The 16065-nt window shown below is 40.2% G+C and overlaps 1 protein-coding gene across 22 annotated transcripts in view; it reads right to left on the reverse strand.

Annotated features, from left to right (window-relative positions):
• Positions 1 to 16065, reverse strand: part of DLG2 (discs large MAGUK scaffold protein 2) — a 2041348-nt gene that overhangs the window by 2465 nt on the left and 2022818 nt on the right. For all 22 annotated transcript variants that reach the window (XM_079928919.1, XM_079928924.1, XM_079928927.1 and 19 more), the window contains 5 exons: positions 14296 to 14346; positions 13098 to 13199; positions 8923 to 9095; positions 6746 to 6855; positions 1670 to 1761 (listed from right to left, as the gene is read on the reverse strand). In XM_079928919.1, coding sequence (XP_079785045.1) covers positions 1670 to 1761; positions 6746 to 6855; positions 8923 to 9095; positions 13098 to 13199; positions 14296 to 14346 — 528 coding nt within the window. The remainder of the gene's footprint in view (positions 1 to 1669; positions 1762 to 6745; positions 6856 to 8922; positions 9096 to 13097; positions 13200 to 14295; positions 14347 to 16065) is intronic.

Below are 16065 nucleotides of genomic sequence, written 5' to 3' on the forward strand. Positions count from 1 at the left end.
ACGCAGCAGAAGCTCAAAGAGTGACAGACAAACTCATCAGGAAGCTTAATATTACTTTTTATTAGTAAGAAAAAGCAGAAATTCACTTAAGCAAAGTCACAACAATGATTTAAAAAAACCCTTACAAGGCACGTCCTAGATTGGTAATAAATGCACCATGGGCTTCCTACTTTCTACATGTCGCTCTGTAGTTCTGCATAATGAATCATTCATTTATTTAAATTTTATGGGTGTGTACTCTGGGCCAGGCACTGAGCTAGGCAGTGATCAATTTTCAGATTGAGAGCTCCCTGTTACCAAAGAAAGCCAGACTTATATTCTCCGGACTGTACTTATTTTGTAAGGGGCAGAAATTCAAATATTTTAGACACAGAGGAAATAATAAAGATTTTAGAAGAAACTTTAGTTAATCTCCTCAACCCCCAAAACCTTTAAAAGAAAACCCCATTCATTCTCCAAGTAATCTGGTAAATCGAGATTTTACCTTACAGGGCTGTTTGTAGTGAGAATACCTTATGGGCAACTACTTGTAAAAAACATAAAAATAGGAGGAAACAAACAAACTGTGTATTACCTAAAACACCAAGTCACTTACAGTAGATTTAAATACATTTTATTATCTCCTTTGAACAGCAGCTATCTTGTAGATAGATATCCCAAACACATCAGTCCTATCCGTATGACACTAGGGCTTAAAAATAAACTGTGACTGAAACATGGTTTAGATCTGCAAAAACAATCCTCAGAATGTATTGATTATGATATTTTATTCCTGAATATAAACCACTGGTCAAAATGTACATTGTTTTCATTTAAAAGAACATCTTGGATGTTCTTTTAGGATGAAACATAACTCATATCTTTGTTATTAACCAAAATTTTACTTAAGATTTACCCAATTCAACATATTTGCAAACTGCTAAGCCCATGGCATTTTCATATTCTGAGTGAAAGAAAAAAGAAAACACCAAACTTCATGCAAGGTAACTCAGGAGGAAAGTTCTTGCTTTTAAACCATCAGTGGTAAGGCAAATTCCATAAAGTCTGATGGCTCTTTGGATCTGATCAGTGTTTCATGAACGCATGTTAAGGATAAAGAATCCAGGACGTGATACCCAGGACAAAATATCCCCCCAAATTCATGTTTCCAAGGAAATATTTAAAAAGAAAAAAAAAGTTTTGCATCGAGACTTGACATGGAATTAATTGAAATACAGAAAGTGTTTCAACATTTTCTTCAAGTGCTGCTAATGGGGAGACAGACCCATAGGTCCCGGAAGCAAAGGACAGAGGCCCTGGGCTTGCTTCCCAAGAGTAACTGCTTTGGATGGTACACATTTTGAGCCTTGAAAGTTTCTTTTTCAAATTTTCTGATGATCTCAGGGAGAGAAGCTGAATGAGGTATTAGTGCTTAAAATCTCCTTAATAGCAGGAGATAGCTCAGTGGCATCTGCCACTCACGGTTTCGGGTAGGGCCAGTGGGAACCTGGAAGCTGAATCCACAGAAGAAAGAAACCAGAGTTTTGGATCAAATGGAAGTAGAAGGAAATAAGGGGTTTTTAGCAGGAAGGTCTTAGGGCCCAGGTACACCAGGCCCAGAGCCCTCTCTATACCAAATGTCAGACAATTTATCTCCTTTCTCACAGCACAAATGTAAATGAAGTTTTACCTGTAAAATATTCTCCAAATTCTTGTTCTAGCTTAATTGCACGGTCATAGGTTTTCTTGGCTTGTTCCTCTGTTAAACGCTTATTCATCTCCCTGGGAAAATGAGAGTTTGCTATTAGAACACAAAGGGAACATACCAAATCCTGAAACACTACAATGCATGGTGAAAATGAGTCCTGCAGGAAGCCTAGTGTAATCTTAGCAGCAGCAGTCTCCTATTCCTCTTTGCTGGAATATTTTCAGCCACTAAGACTCCCTCCCAGGGGGCTCACTCTCTCGGAGGGCAGTCTCTTGGTCCCACATGGGACTGAAGCAGGATCTGTTCCGTCATGATTTCCAGTCACTGGTTCTGTCCTCTGCAGCCCCGCAGAGTAGGACTGAACTTCATTCCTCCATGTCAGGCCCTTGGGTCTTTAAGTCAAGTGCTGATGTGTCTCTCGAGGCTTCCGCTCTTCCAGCAAAAACTGTCCTGCTTCCTTCATCTATTCTCTCATTGGATATAATTTCCAAATCCTAACTTCCTGGCCACCCTTCCTTAGACTTTGTTCTTATCTATCTCAACCTCTTTTAAACATGGGATGTAGAATTGAACGCAATCTTCTAGGGTGGCCAGAGGGAGGAGAGGAGATGGAGAGAAGGGAAGAAACATCACAGCCTTTCAGAGCTCATTATATCTAAGAGAACAAGACTTGACTGTTCTCAGGTCCTGACCTCGCAGAAAGCTTTGATCTCTCGACTCTCCCATCCTCCCCAAGGGCTGCTGTTCACCTTCAATGTGGGCAGGAGACATGTGGAGTGGAGAAAGAGACAGTGTTTCCAACAAATTATAGAAAATGTGACAGGCCCCTCAGGCGTGTGTATCTTTCAGGCCGAAAAACCATTCTGTAGCTTGCATGGCTCAACTTCTGCAAACAGTGAGGCATGCCTATAGCAACAAGAGCCCTGAACTTCCTCTGTTTTTATAATCAGTGGAATTTCAAGGAGCTGCTAAAGATGGCTTGAATTAAAGATACAGAGAGAAAGGAACAATCAAAAGCGCTGGGACCAAAATATTTTCAAACAGACTCTAAGCAAGTCATATCAAATAGTGAGCCAGAGAGAGGAGCTTGGCAAGAAGGAATCTCCGATGCTTATTTTGTTTATTTTTTGTTCGGACAGAAGAACGGGCTGTAAAGGAATTACGCTGGGCATTCTCTGTCCTTCTTTCTGTTAGTCTGTCAACCACTGGTGTATCATTAACTGTATGTTAGTGCTGCTTAATCAATCGTAAGATTATTTAAATCCAATCTAGTCTCAAGGACAAATTGAGGAGGGAGGAAAAGGGAGAATAACCTAATCTATTGATTCCCAACCAGTGTCAGCTTTATCCTCTCATGTCCTCTAGGTGTTAACATTTTTTGCCAACCAAAGTCTACTTATTAAGTAAGAATTATTTTATCTTCCCATTTTTCTTAATCAAAGACTGACAATCATTGCCTCTGATCATCATAAGAATACCAGTGTGACTGTACTGATAAAAGTTCAGCTAAGAGCAAAGACAGTTTGGTTGGTCCATCGGGAGGCATCGCAGGTACAGGTAGAATTTTGAAGGCATTGCTGCTTTCGCATGTCACTTTAGGATGCCAGATATCTGGGTCTTGAGCATGTAGTCTCAGGTTAATTCCTTTTTCAGAGCAAGTAACTGAGGTCAGAAGTAGTAAAGGAACTTGCCTAAAGTAAAAGAGTGAATTTGATGTAAGAACTCAAAGGTTTTTTTTTTTTTTGAAACCAATTTTTAGTGAAATAGACTTTCCAGTATGCCAAGACTTTCTTTCAAAAGAGGCCCTTATTTAGAAAAACACAAAACAAAACAGAAGTCTGACACTAACACAATTCTGGACTTGATGTTGATGGCTGCAATATACAGAAGCGGGAGTTTCCTGAAGTCTTGTTGTTGAAGTAAACTCATCTTCAACTGAGGGATGGTATCTATAATTCTCTTCCTAAACAGCACTAGCCCTAGAAGCTTTGAGTGGCTGTCACTCTTGGGTGGCAGGAGATGCTGGGCTAAACCAAGGTATCTTCTCACAGAAAGAAAGTGTTTTGCTCCAGATGTCAAGAAATCATGTAGTTCTGGTTCTTCTTTGACTTCCCTGGCCCATACTGGTCTGTCTTCTCTGAATTCCCTTTGCGTTTATTGTAGCAATACTGAATTTAGGATTTTATCCTCCAATACATGAACTTGTTTTGTCTCCCTGCCCAATCTGCTAGTTCTTTGAGGGCGGAGACCATGGCTTGTTCACTAGCATGTGGCATGGAGCTGAGTCAACACTTAACTTACTGAATGAATAAGTGAATGAAGAAATGAAACAATGAATGACTGGAGAGCTAGACAAACAATTATGATACAGTTGAAGACAGAAGTAAACACAGGCCATCATGGGAGCAAGAAGGTAAAAGCAGATTGGGGTGGAAGTGTGGGGAGCCACAGGAAAGCTTCTTATCGCCATGGGATGGGGGTGAGGAATAGAAGTCACATGGCGGGTACAATGTAAAAAAACACCTGTTTCATATACGCCCTTGATTTTATGCTCCTCTGAAGAGTCAGCTACGTATGTGCTAATAAGTGCTGTGGTTTGATGTGGATGATGCACTTGAGAATAATGTGTGTGATGATCTATCAGTGCCTAAATGTGGCAGCTGCCACGCTTTTGTTCCAGGTGACCTAGCCTTCACCCCTCCCTGTGGAATGGGCAATTCATGCCAGCTTTGCTCCTCAAGTAAAACCCTCAGAAAAAGAGTGAGCTAGAAAGGAAGCATCTAGCATTTCCTAATAAGATCACATTGGTTTGAATGTCACCGTTACGGCACTACACATATGGCTGCAGCAAATGATGTCAGAGTCACTATCTCATTGTGGAGTCCAGCCTTCAGCAGGTTTGATTTTCCTTGATGATACATGGCCGTGACAGGGCCCTAAGGCAAAACTAAACAAGGCATCTCATAGTTGTGGAAAGCAGTAGACCTTCTCCTACTGAGAACATCCCCCAGTGTTGCACTGAACCAAATGTGCAGCTGCGGATTCTCCCTCAGGCCTCCCTTTCCCCGGAAGCCACTTATCCCATTGCATGTTTACGATGTGAAAACTTATTTTTCTATTTCTGAAACGGGCCTTTAAGATGCAGTTCCCAGGAGGTGGGGGCCATATTTCTATGCTTCTTATTAATGTTAGCAGTACTAATAACATTTACGAGGCCCTTCTCAGATTATAAATCACTTTTACTCAAGGAAATTTGTGGTTGCTTAATTCACTTTGCTCAATGCCCAACACAGTAGCTTACAAGAGGAGGAATTTAATATGTACCATTAGGGATAATACTATCAACAACCATTATTTTATCTTCAACACATATTTTTCCACAGTGCTAGCTGTGGGCAAAGCTCTTTATGATATATAAAGAGGTATTAGTACCTAATTAGTACCTAATTTAGGTATTAATACCTAAATTCATGGGGCAGAAGGTACTAAGAGTGACCTCCTGACTTTATTTTTTCATCCTGGTAAGAACTTTGTCCATCTTTTATTTATGGGAGTCTATTCTGCTTTTAAGATATATCTCTGGCAATTTTCCTAGAGATCGACTATGTATTTAACTTAATTCTCTTAGACTGCAATTCCAGCTACTGTCGCTTCTTCCTTCTAGAGAAGGTGCCGAATAATTGGTCGATATCCTCTACAGGTAACTGCTTTCTCCTCTGGGATGAATGATTTCATTTTCTTTGGTCTTTCCATAAACACTGTTTTCTAGTACTCTGTGGTTCACTTCTGAACCCTGCCAAATGCTCTAATGTCTTGAGGCCCAAATGGAGGCATATTTGGGCAAAGCTCTTACAATGGACACACTGGTGTCATCTCTTGTGGCCTCTTGGAAATGGCACTGTTTACATGGTTTGTAATGATAAAATAGTCTTATTCCTCTTACAATAAAGTAACTTGAAATCTTTTATAGTAATAATAGCTACCATTTAGTGAGTGCTTATTATATGCCAAAGACCATATGGAGAACTCTACATTCAAGACGCTGTTTAACCTTGACACTAGCTCTATGAGGTCTGCATCATCAATGTGCTTAGTTTAGAGGTGAGGAACTAAATCTTACAGATGTTAAGCAAATTGCCTGAGCTCACATAACTGAACAGTGGCAAAGGAAAGAACCAAACCTAGCCTGATTAATTTTCAAGTCCCTGCTCTTAGCCTTTTTGCTCTGCTACTTTTATGGCTACTGCAGCGTCACTTTTGTATGAGAGTGGTCTACAAAATAATGCCACCCATTTGTATCAAATTGGCACAAAAAATATTGTTACTTTACAGCCAGATCATGAATGTCTGCCCATTTTGTTTACTGATTTTTGCAGGAAGATATTTTACACATTCGCTTAAAGATAAAAAGAACAAAAAAATCCAAGTCATGCATTTTCCCCTTGTTTATAAATGTACACAGGTCTGGAGCTTTTGGTTAAGCTTGTAGATGTTTTACTGAAAGGCCACTAAGAAAACGCCCTATTAAGGATAGCGGTCTACATAACATGAGGTTTTAATTAAGAAACATGAGAATTCTATGCTATAACAACGTGAAATGCCAATGCCAAGAGTCTAAAATATTGTTTGCTCCCTCTATGAAAACCCACACATTTAAAAAAATTTGCTAGTGGAACTGCTCTCCAAAGTAAGAGATAATTTAAAGATGATTGCTTCCTATCATTTGGAAAGCAAAGCAAGATAAAACAAAAACAAACCAAACCAACCTACCTTCAAAACTGCAAGACAAAATGAAAATATCACACACACAAAAACAACTTGTGAAATGAAAACAAAAATCAAGAAACATTAGTGAAGACATTTTAAGGAATTATTGACATTATGTCTCTAGTGGTTCAAAAGAACTTTCACCTATCATTAAAAAAGGGAATTCTTAAAAAAAAAAAATCAACAATGTCAGTTCCCATTTGTAAGCATTTATGACAAAGAGCTGTTAACAATTTGCTCTGTCGTACGGAACAGGGGGCTGGATGAAGGCCGCCGCTGTCCTCCACTTACATCAGAGGTTCCAGAGACTTGGGTTTAATGAAGATGGCAATGGGATAGAGCTGAGCAACTTGTAACCGCTTGATAGCATTTCCTGATACGTCAAGTATACAGTGTTTGCCCTGGAAGAAAGAGAAGAAAAATAATGGAGTTAATCCAGGAAGAATGATCATAATCAAACCAAAAGGAAAAAAAAAAGTAAGTATGTTTTAGAGGGAGGTAAAAGATACTGGATTTCAAATTTTGAAAAAGAATCACTGCAAAGCATAAACAAAAGTTGATATACAGGGTCATAACCAAATGTTTGCAATAATTTATATTTCTTACTCCTTTACTAAGCGTCTGTCACTGGGATAGATATTTTACTTGTGTTATCCCAGTTAACTTTATTTCCTTAAATAAATACCTGATGCTCTGCACCAGGAAGCTGTGTAGCCATATGTAATATGACTGAGTCCACTCTCATGAAACGCTCATAAACCATATCTGAAAACAACTGTCAAAAAGAAATTCCCAAATTGTCAAAGAAGAAATTCCCTACCTATGAGGTACATATTATCAACTGCATTTTACGGAAGAAAAGACTAAGGCTTAAAAATACTAACTTGCCCAAAGTCTCAAACCCAAGTCTTATTGGTTGAAATAAATAGATACCTTATTGTCTCACCCTGACCAACGTTAAATCTGGAAGAATGGTAATGTGAGTTTAGAACAATCCCATAAACATCTGCTGAGTGTTTATATGTATCCTGCCTTCGATATGCTCAGTCTAGTATAAAGCAAGGACAGACACAAAGAGTTACCTTAAATATTTTATCTTAAATGTTGAGAGATAGGCTTGCATAGTGTTTAAATATCTTGTTTCTTAACAAATAAAAACCCTATTACACTATAGCACACCTCATTTAACTTGCTTTCCACTGCAATGAGTGCTCAGAGCAAGGAGCTGCTTTATAAAGTATTTCTGGAAAAACAGACGCATTTGCCTCACATCATATTCTGCCTCCTGGAGGGAAATGGCTTCATTACCCCGAGGCTAAAGAGCTTTACAAAAGAAGAGAAAAAGCATACTATGCAAATAGAAATAGTCCTAAATCAATAAAAGGGGATAAAAACTCATCCATAATATCCATGTAAAAATGAAGAGAGTCCAGTGAGTACTTGAGCTTTTATAGGAGAAACACACTAAGGTGGCTCAAGCCTTTACCACTTACATAAATTCCAAGTTTGCTATGTGTGAAATGCAGCAGTTATATAAAATGTCTAAATGCAGTTTGATTATTCACTGGCCAGAACAGTTCGAGGTAACAAAGGTTGTGTCTACGAGAATAGATGCCATTATCCGGGAAGCTGATTCGAAACAGTATGATATAGCTCAAAGAAGCCAGCTTTCCAGAGAGAAGAAAGCAGACCACCTTCTTACTGTATTCTCAGACAGACAGGAACATTTCTTGTTTAATCTTTTTCACCAATACATTACAAGGGGGGGAAAAGGTTGTGTCAAACCCAGTCAATCCAACAAATATGATTGCCTCTTAACTCTTTTTTTTCTTCTATGAAATTGGTTCTCTGTGTTCATAGGAGATTAGGATCTTTCCTTAGGCAGATCTTAAAGGTACACTGAAGTGCTTTCCTATCCTATTCTCTCTTGAACGTTCTTCTCATTTCTACGCCCATGAAATCATCAGGAGGAGGAGAATCACAGCATCTACACCTCCTCTGAGTTAAAATGTCTGCCAGCAACAGGCCAGGCAGTCCTCCCCGTCTATCTACCCCTCCACCAGGAGGATCTCGAGTTTTCAGGGAGATGAAAAGTTAACTCCTGCTAACAAAAAGAACTGAGGACCCTGATCTAAACAACGAAGAGTGACAAAGTTTTTAAAATAAATTCAATGTTGTGGCCAAAGAGAAGTGAGTCAAGGATAAAGTGAATCTCCATAAGCTTCAAGCTGTTAATTGCCTTCAGGTTTATAGCTCCCTTTCCTCCTCTCCCCACCAGGTCAGTCTTTATTGAGATTAGAATAAAGATTAATGATCTTGCTCTAAAGGGAATCTCTGCTTAGAGGTCTTAAAAGGAATATTTAATCAAAATTTACAGCTGAAATCAGGAAAGAGTAATGACCAAAAAAATGCAGTTTGCCACCTGGGAACCTTCTTCAGGAGAGACGTAAGATGATTGGGGAACATACCCTTTCTGCTACAAATCTCACAGACTGCACACTGGTTCCATACAAGTTGTCATTGTACTGGCCGGCTTCTATAAACTTGTGCTCTTGGATGTCTTTCTCCATCTGTTCTCTGGAAATGACAAAGTGATAGTCTCTGCCATCCACCTCGTAGTCACGCTTTGGCCTCGTAGTATCTTTATAAAACAAAAAAGATGAAAATAAGGTAACTTTATACTCATAAACTTCCTTTATACATATATTTTTACACCCTCAGCGTAGATATATAAAAATATGTAATATGAAGGACCATGACATAGTAAAGACTGTAAAGACTATAAAACTAGATAAAATATATGGAAATATATTTTCAGGAATCAGACAACAGGCAGTGTTGGGCTGTAATACTTAAGAGCAACACGAAGGGACTCCGCATTTACTCCATTTTCATTTCCAAATGGAGAGTGTCTAGAGGTCATGTAGTGCTAGGAGACTCTGAAGTTCAGCCAGACTGTGCATTTGGTTGAGACGCCAGAAGGGCCGCATGTTATGAGGTTACTCTCAACTTACTCTAGACCCACCTTCACAAACCCTAAAACCAAGTCAAAACTGGAAGAAGCTGATTTGTCAGTAAATTATTACCTGCCAGAACAAAAACTTAATATTCTATAAAGGAAGATAACAAAATCCAGATGCCCAATAATGTAGCATCACTATGTCTAGCACATGATAAAAGATTATGGGACAAGCAAAGAAGTAAAAAAATGTCTCATATTAAAAAATGGACATGCAGTATAAATATATCCGGGGATTTTAAAAGATGTAAAATGAGACGGTCACAGTTAAGGAGGGACTAAAAGTCATCAACTCTAACCATAGATAGAAATGGTTAAACTTTTTGGTAAGAAGAGAAGGGAAAATAATTTAACGTTATAAATAAAAAAAAAACGTTAAGATAAATGTCGCATGATATCACTTATATGTGGAATCTAAGAAATACAACAAACTAGTGAATGTAACAAAAAAGAAGCAAACTCACAGATACAGAGAACAAACTAGTGGTTATGGGGGGGAGGGGCAATACTAGGGGTGAGGGGGTGGGAGGTACAAACTACTGGGTGTAAGATAGGCTCAAGGATGTATTGTACAACACTGGGAATATAGCCAATAATTTTGTAATAACTGTAAATGGAAAGTAATCTTTAAAAATTGTATTAAAAAGAAAGAATACAGGAGAGAGTAAGATACATTCTATACCTGCATTGCTCAGTGTGGTCACCAGCAGCCCCATTCAAGAGCACTTAAAATGGGGCTGGTCCATACATGTACAATACACACTGGATTTCCAAGACTTACTACCAAAAATTATGAAATACCTCAATAATTTTTATACTGATTACAATTGAAATGGTATTGTTCTGGATATATTGGGTTAAATATAATTTATCCTTAACATTAAAAAAATGTTAAAATATTTTTGATCTTTTACCCAGATATTTTTCCTAGAAATCCATCTTTAAAAATTATCAAAACTTTGGGGCTTCCCTGGTGGCGCAGTGGTTGAGAGTCCGCCTGCCGATGCAGGGGATGTGGGTTTGTGCCCCGGTCCGGGAAGATCCCACATGTCGCGGAGCGGCTGGGCCCGTGAGCCATGGCCGGAGCCTCTGCTCCACAACGGGAGAGGCCACAACAGTGAGAGGCCCGTGTACCGCAAAAAAAAAAAAAAAAAATCAAAACTTTGGATGAAGTTTTATCCTTAAAGATATTCACTACATTAATTTATAAATTATAAATAATTATAACACATAATTATAATTGTATTTGAGTTATAATTCATAATATTGAAAAGTAGAGAAAACCCAAAATACCCGTAAGTGATAAAGTATTAATTATGATATAATAATCATTTAAAATAGTTATAAAATTTTAAATGATATTAAGCAAAAAATATCTATCTATCTATCTAATATGTGCATAATCATGGGAGAAAATGCATGAAAAGAAAGAATAGGTAGAAATCTATGAAAATATTAGCAGCGATGTTACTTCTGGGTACCTTGTGGGATTCTGTATTTTTATTTTCTTGTTTAACTTTTTATCATTTTCCATGTTTTGTACAATGAACATGTATTGATTTTCATAAAATAGTGCTATTAATTATAAAAAGAGAAAGAGGAGACTATGCAAGGTGGAGGGGAAGTAAAAATGGTGTTAAAGGATTTTTTTTTCTTTCAAAAGTGGAGGAACAAGCTGGGAGCTGTGACAAATGGCCTAGGGTTTGACCTGATCATTTCTATCTGGAGTCTCTCTCAGGGTATGCTCTGTGGCAAGGTCTCTTCCCAGAACCCTTGCTGGGAACAGTTTCATGAGATAGCACAGTCGTCCTAGTTCCCTCCTGCCCATGTACTGCACACATGCAATTCTTGCTGTTCTTCTGTATTCCGGGAGACATTTGCAGTCTTGAAATGTAAGAGACACTTCAGAGCATAAAGCTTAAAAACTGCAGAGTGAGAAAGAAATATCTGTTGAGATCAGATTTAAGAGCTCGATGATCTAATAAATTAAAATTCCCTGGTGGGTCTGTCTATGTACACAGAAGGCCTCTATGTATTTTTATGTGACACAGTGGGAGTAGAGATGGAAGTGGTGAGTGGGTGGGTGGCAAATGGGAGGAAGGAGAGCAGATAGCCTCTTACAGGCATGTAGCCCTGAGTGTACCAGAGGGACCAGGAGACCTGATGATTGTCCATAATGACAAGAAAGCAGATTAAAGTTTGCAGTGGCCAGGAGGGTGGGTTAAAATTTTATAATCCTTCTTGTCTGCATCTTCCCAACTCCTGAGGCTGTGAAACACTTGGGAAAGGCTATTTTGTTTTGCAATGACACACGGTCCTAAGTCATCCTGAGGTGATTTTAATAGATGGCTTTGTTTCTGATCTCTTTTCTTGTAACTGAGGGTGATCACCAGTTAGATCCATTAAACCTGCAACCTGCCTTCACTGATTGAGCTCACTGTGTTGTTACAAAAAAACCTTGCAGGTCCTCCAAGCGTCACACAACCCAAACGATGTGTTTGCCTGAACTGTTTTTCAGGAACTCAGAGTCAGCTGCGTCCAGTTCGAGCTTGAGCTGGTTAAGACCACCGACCCTCCAACTGGGCAAGTGCCAATGTCCACTTGGTGACCTGACATCAGGGGGTCCCAAACTCCACCCTCAGAACATGCTAATGCTGTGATTTTCTGAACATGCTTGCCATGAGGAAGCCTGTAGCTTACCTGCACCTGCACAGAATGACATTTACCTCACCTTTTTCTTATTTCCAATCACCCTTCCCCATGCTCCCCACACCTCAGACCACCCTGCTCCTTCGTCCCACAAATATCCCGTTTCTCGCCTTCGCCTTCGAGGAGGCAGCGAGTCTGAGAGTCTGAGATTCGTTCTCCAATCTCTTCACTTGGCTGCCTCGTGAATTAACCCTTTCTTTGTTGCAAACCTCGGCATCTCAGCGAACCTGGTTCGGTAATGTTATTCTATGGGAAAAAATGCTTCAGTGGCATTTCCATCAATCAATAAGAACATACCGATGCCTATCAATAATCCTATGCTATTTTATTTATTAAAAAATATATATTATTTATCTATTTTTGGCTGCATCGGGTCTTAGCTGCAGCATGCGGGATCTTTCGTTGCAGCGCGTGGGCTCTTTGCTGTAGTGCGTGGGCTTCTCTCTAGTTGTGGCCTGCAGGTTTTTCTCTTCTCTGGTTGTGGTGCGCAGGCTCCAGGGTGCGTGGGCTCTGTAGTTTGTGGCACGCGGGCTTAGTTGCCCCGTGGTATGTGGGATCTTAGTTCCCTGACCAGGGATGGAACCCGCATCCCCTGCATCATAAGGCGGATTCATTACCACTGGACCACCAGGGAGGTCCCTTTTTAAAAATAAAACAAACAAACCTACGCTATTTTAAATGCTGTGGGAGATACAAAGAAAGGATTCATCCTGCCCTCTAGGGGACCACATCATTTACTCACTAAATAGAGAACAACACATGGCAGCGTAGATGAAACGTGTTCGGCGGGGAAAATTAAATGAGATGCCTGGAAACTAGGTAACTGATGGTATCTGAATCACTGGAGAGACTACTGGAGGAAGAGAATTACATTTTATCATCTCAAAAAGAGACAAGCTTTGTTTAGATACTTACGAGGCACACAGGAGCCAAATTTGTCAGGGAATTCTGATATCAAGTCATCATTGATCCGATCCTTCATGGGGCCCAGGATAATCACTGGCCGGGTATAGTTTACTGCAGAAATGGAAAGGAAGATGCAGATGAGGAGAAAGACTTGGAAACCACTGTGGTCTTAAGGCAAAACTGCCAAACACCAAGAACTGGTAAGGGTATTACTTCGGTGGATAAACTGCCCATACAGCCCTGCATAGGGAAATTGATGTTTAACACAGTGTGTTGGCTGAGTCTACTTTCTGCAGGGAAAAACAACTGCAGTGTCTGTCAATGAAAAGAAACATTTGGAGAGGTTTTGCTTACTCTACAGTTATGCCTACACAATGTCAAAACAACTACTGAATTTAGTCAATTGAATGGGAGAAAAAGTAGCTATTTGACCATTGTTTAGGCAATGACTTTAAAAAGTAATCATCTGCAGTAATGACACCTTATGTTTTGATTTTTTGGGGTTTTTTGCGGTATGCGGGCCTCTCACTGTTGTGGCCTCTCCCGTTGCAGAGCACAGGCTCCGGACGCACAGGCTCAGCGGCCATGGCTCACGGGCCCAGCCACTCCGCGGCATGTGGGAACCAGGGCACGATCCGGTGTCCCCTGCATCGGCAGGCGACTCTCAACCACTGCGCCACCAGCGAAGCCCACACCTTATGTTTTTGTAATTTCTTTTCCTTAGCTCAAAATACTCTCTATACTCTGCTTGGATTTTCCCAATTCCTTTGTGATCATGGGGTTACAAGGAACTCTAAAGTTCATTTGGTACAATTCCTCCTCTGACGCCATTAGCCTCTGTATAAATTCCTCCCAGGCTTCGGAGCAGCCTAGAAGGTAGCTTATACCTTACAACAGGTCTGTTAAAAAGCCCTTCTTAATACTGAGTGGATGTCAATCTGCATGGAGATTTTATGCATCGATCCTGCAGGTGGGGCTCTTTATGATTTGGATGTGCTCGTTCCCATCTGGAGGGCAGTTCCATTCTCTTGGGAGCTGTCATTGCCCACATTCAGCAGGGAAGCTGTTTGCTTGGTCACAGGGCCAAAGAGAGAGCACGGTCTGGCCTGGGAACTGCTGACTATTAAGGAGTTTATTTTCCTTAGTCCTTCACTCTTCCCTTCTGTAATGGTGTCAATCAGGAACCAAAGCATGCTGGGAAACTTACTTTCCTGTCTTGTGACAGGCTCATAAGAAAGAATGAAGTCTTCCTGTCCTCCTGAGAAGAGAAAAAAGGAAAATTACGGTGGACTAACAACCAATCACAAACCACAGCTACAAGTCCTGCTCTGCAACCCAGGAAACAGACCCACTTCAGGGTTAATTTCCCTGCTCTCTCCCTCCTTGAACTATTCCCCAAATCCCTTCACCCCCATAAAGCTGTTTAGCAGTATTACAGTGTCAGGTGATCGAAGGTCATAAGTCTAAGGAACAACTGGAGGCTGGCCATCTAAGAGACCGCCTTCCGTCTGACACTGAGAAATGCAGCACTATGGCCTCATATCCAGCATTCCTACTTAAAAGGAACCCACTGAGTTCAAGGAGAGGGTCCTTCCAATAGTTTACTGCTACATTACCAGAATTTCTGGACCTTTTATTTCATCTTCCATTTTATTTCCCAAAGAAGAACGTTCAAAAGCAAATGTCTGCTTGTTTCATTTACGAGACAAAAACTTCATCAGCACACACTACAGGGCTCGGAGGATTTTACTCTGTTAATTCATCAAGAAAACGCTGGGTCAATTAAGAAGATAAAAAAATTGAGGAGGACCCTATATCACTGGTTCTAATTGCTGCTAAATCTAGCCTTGAAACTTTGAAAAGAGAAGGAAGGAAGACAATGTAGCATAAGGGTCGGCCCCCTCTAGTGTCATTTGCTATAAGCCTTCCGATTCACGATGAGCCTCAAGTCAACACATAACCATGAAAAGTAAATTGGTTTCAGGCAATTATTTTTTTAATCATCTATTTTGCCCAGTTGATGAACTAGGCACGAGATTAGTCTGATTCAGCTGCAAATCCCGAAGGCTCTATTCTTTTATTTTCATAGGCCCAGGACCAATTATCTTTTGGTGGGGAAATTGTTCAGGGCTGTTGAAAAGGGCTTTTTGTATGCTTTTCTATAGAGGAGGAGTGTAATACGTGGTCCTGTTTCCTGAAACCAAACGGCAATGAGTCTCACTGCTTTATCTCCTCATAGCCCCTGAAACACATTCACAGTCTGTCAAAGCCATGTGCTTCAGAAGTCACAGCCTCGGGTGAGTTAATTTCATAAAAGGAGTTAGTATTACAGACAGTTTTGATAATGACAACTGATTTTGGGAAATTAAGCGATATATGGGTAAAGCTGTGAATTACAGCTGTCTTCCCTGGGGTGGGGGTGGGGGGGGAGTGAGGGTGTCACTTTTTCAAGTGTGAGAAGTGGCCCCGGGCCTGCGCCACATCTCACCTCAAGCAGGGCCCACTCTCAGAATGGCACCACTAGGCTACCTCCTAAAGTCACGGAGAACAGGCATTGGTGCTTTTTCTAAGTGGAACCTACTCACAGCTGCTCCAAAAGTGTTCAGGGGACCTTCCCACATCAGGGCAGGGGTTTGGTATGTGAGGAATCAGATTCATGACTTTTTTTTTTTATTCAGGAAAAAGTGATTCCCTTAAAAAAAAAAAATGAAACGACTAAAATTTACAGAGGCTGGGCCAAAAAATAATAAAGGTGATTGATTGCTAAGCTCTAGTTATGTAAAGGCTGAGATATGCAGAGGTCATAGGAATTCAGAGGATAAGTGTAAAAATGGTTGGGGAAAAAAAGCACAGCTTTAGAGACAGAAGCATGGTAGACTAATACTGCAATGTTAGACTAACGTCCAGAGAAATCTCCATGGAACGATTAATATGTGGTAGGAGAATCCTGACCATGGGATAGATAACAGAGGTTTTA

The sequence above is a fragment of the Stenella coeruleoalba genome, assembly GCF_951394435.1.
Source record: "Stenella coeruleoalba genome assembly, chromosome: 8".
In the NCBI taxonomy this organism is placed as follows: domain Eukaryota; kingdom Metazoa; phylum Chordata; class Mammalia; order Artiodactyla; family Delphinidae; genus Stenella; species Stenella coeruleoalba.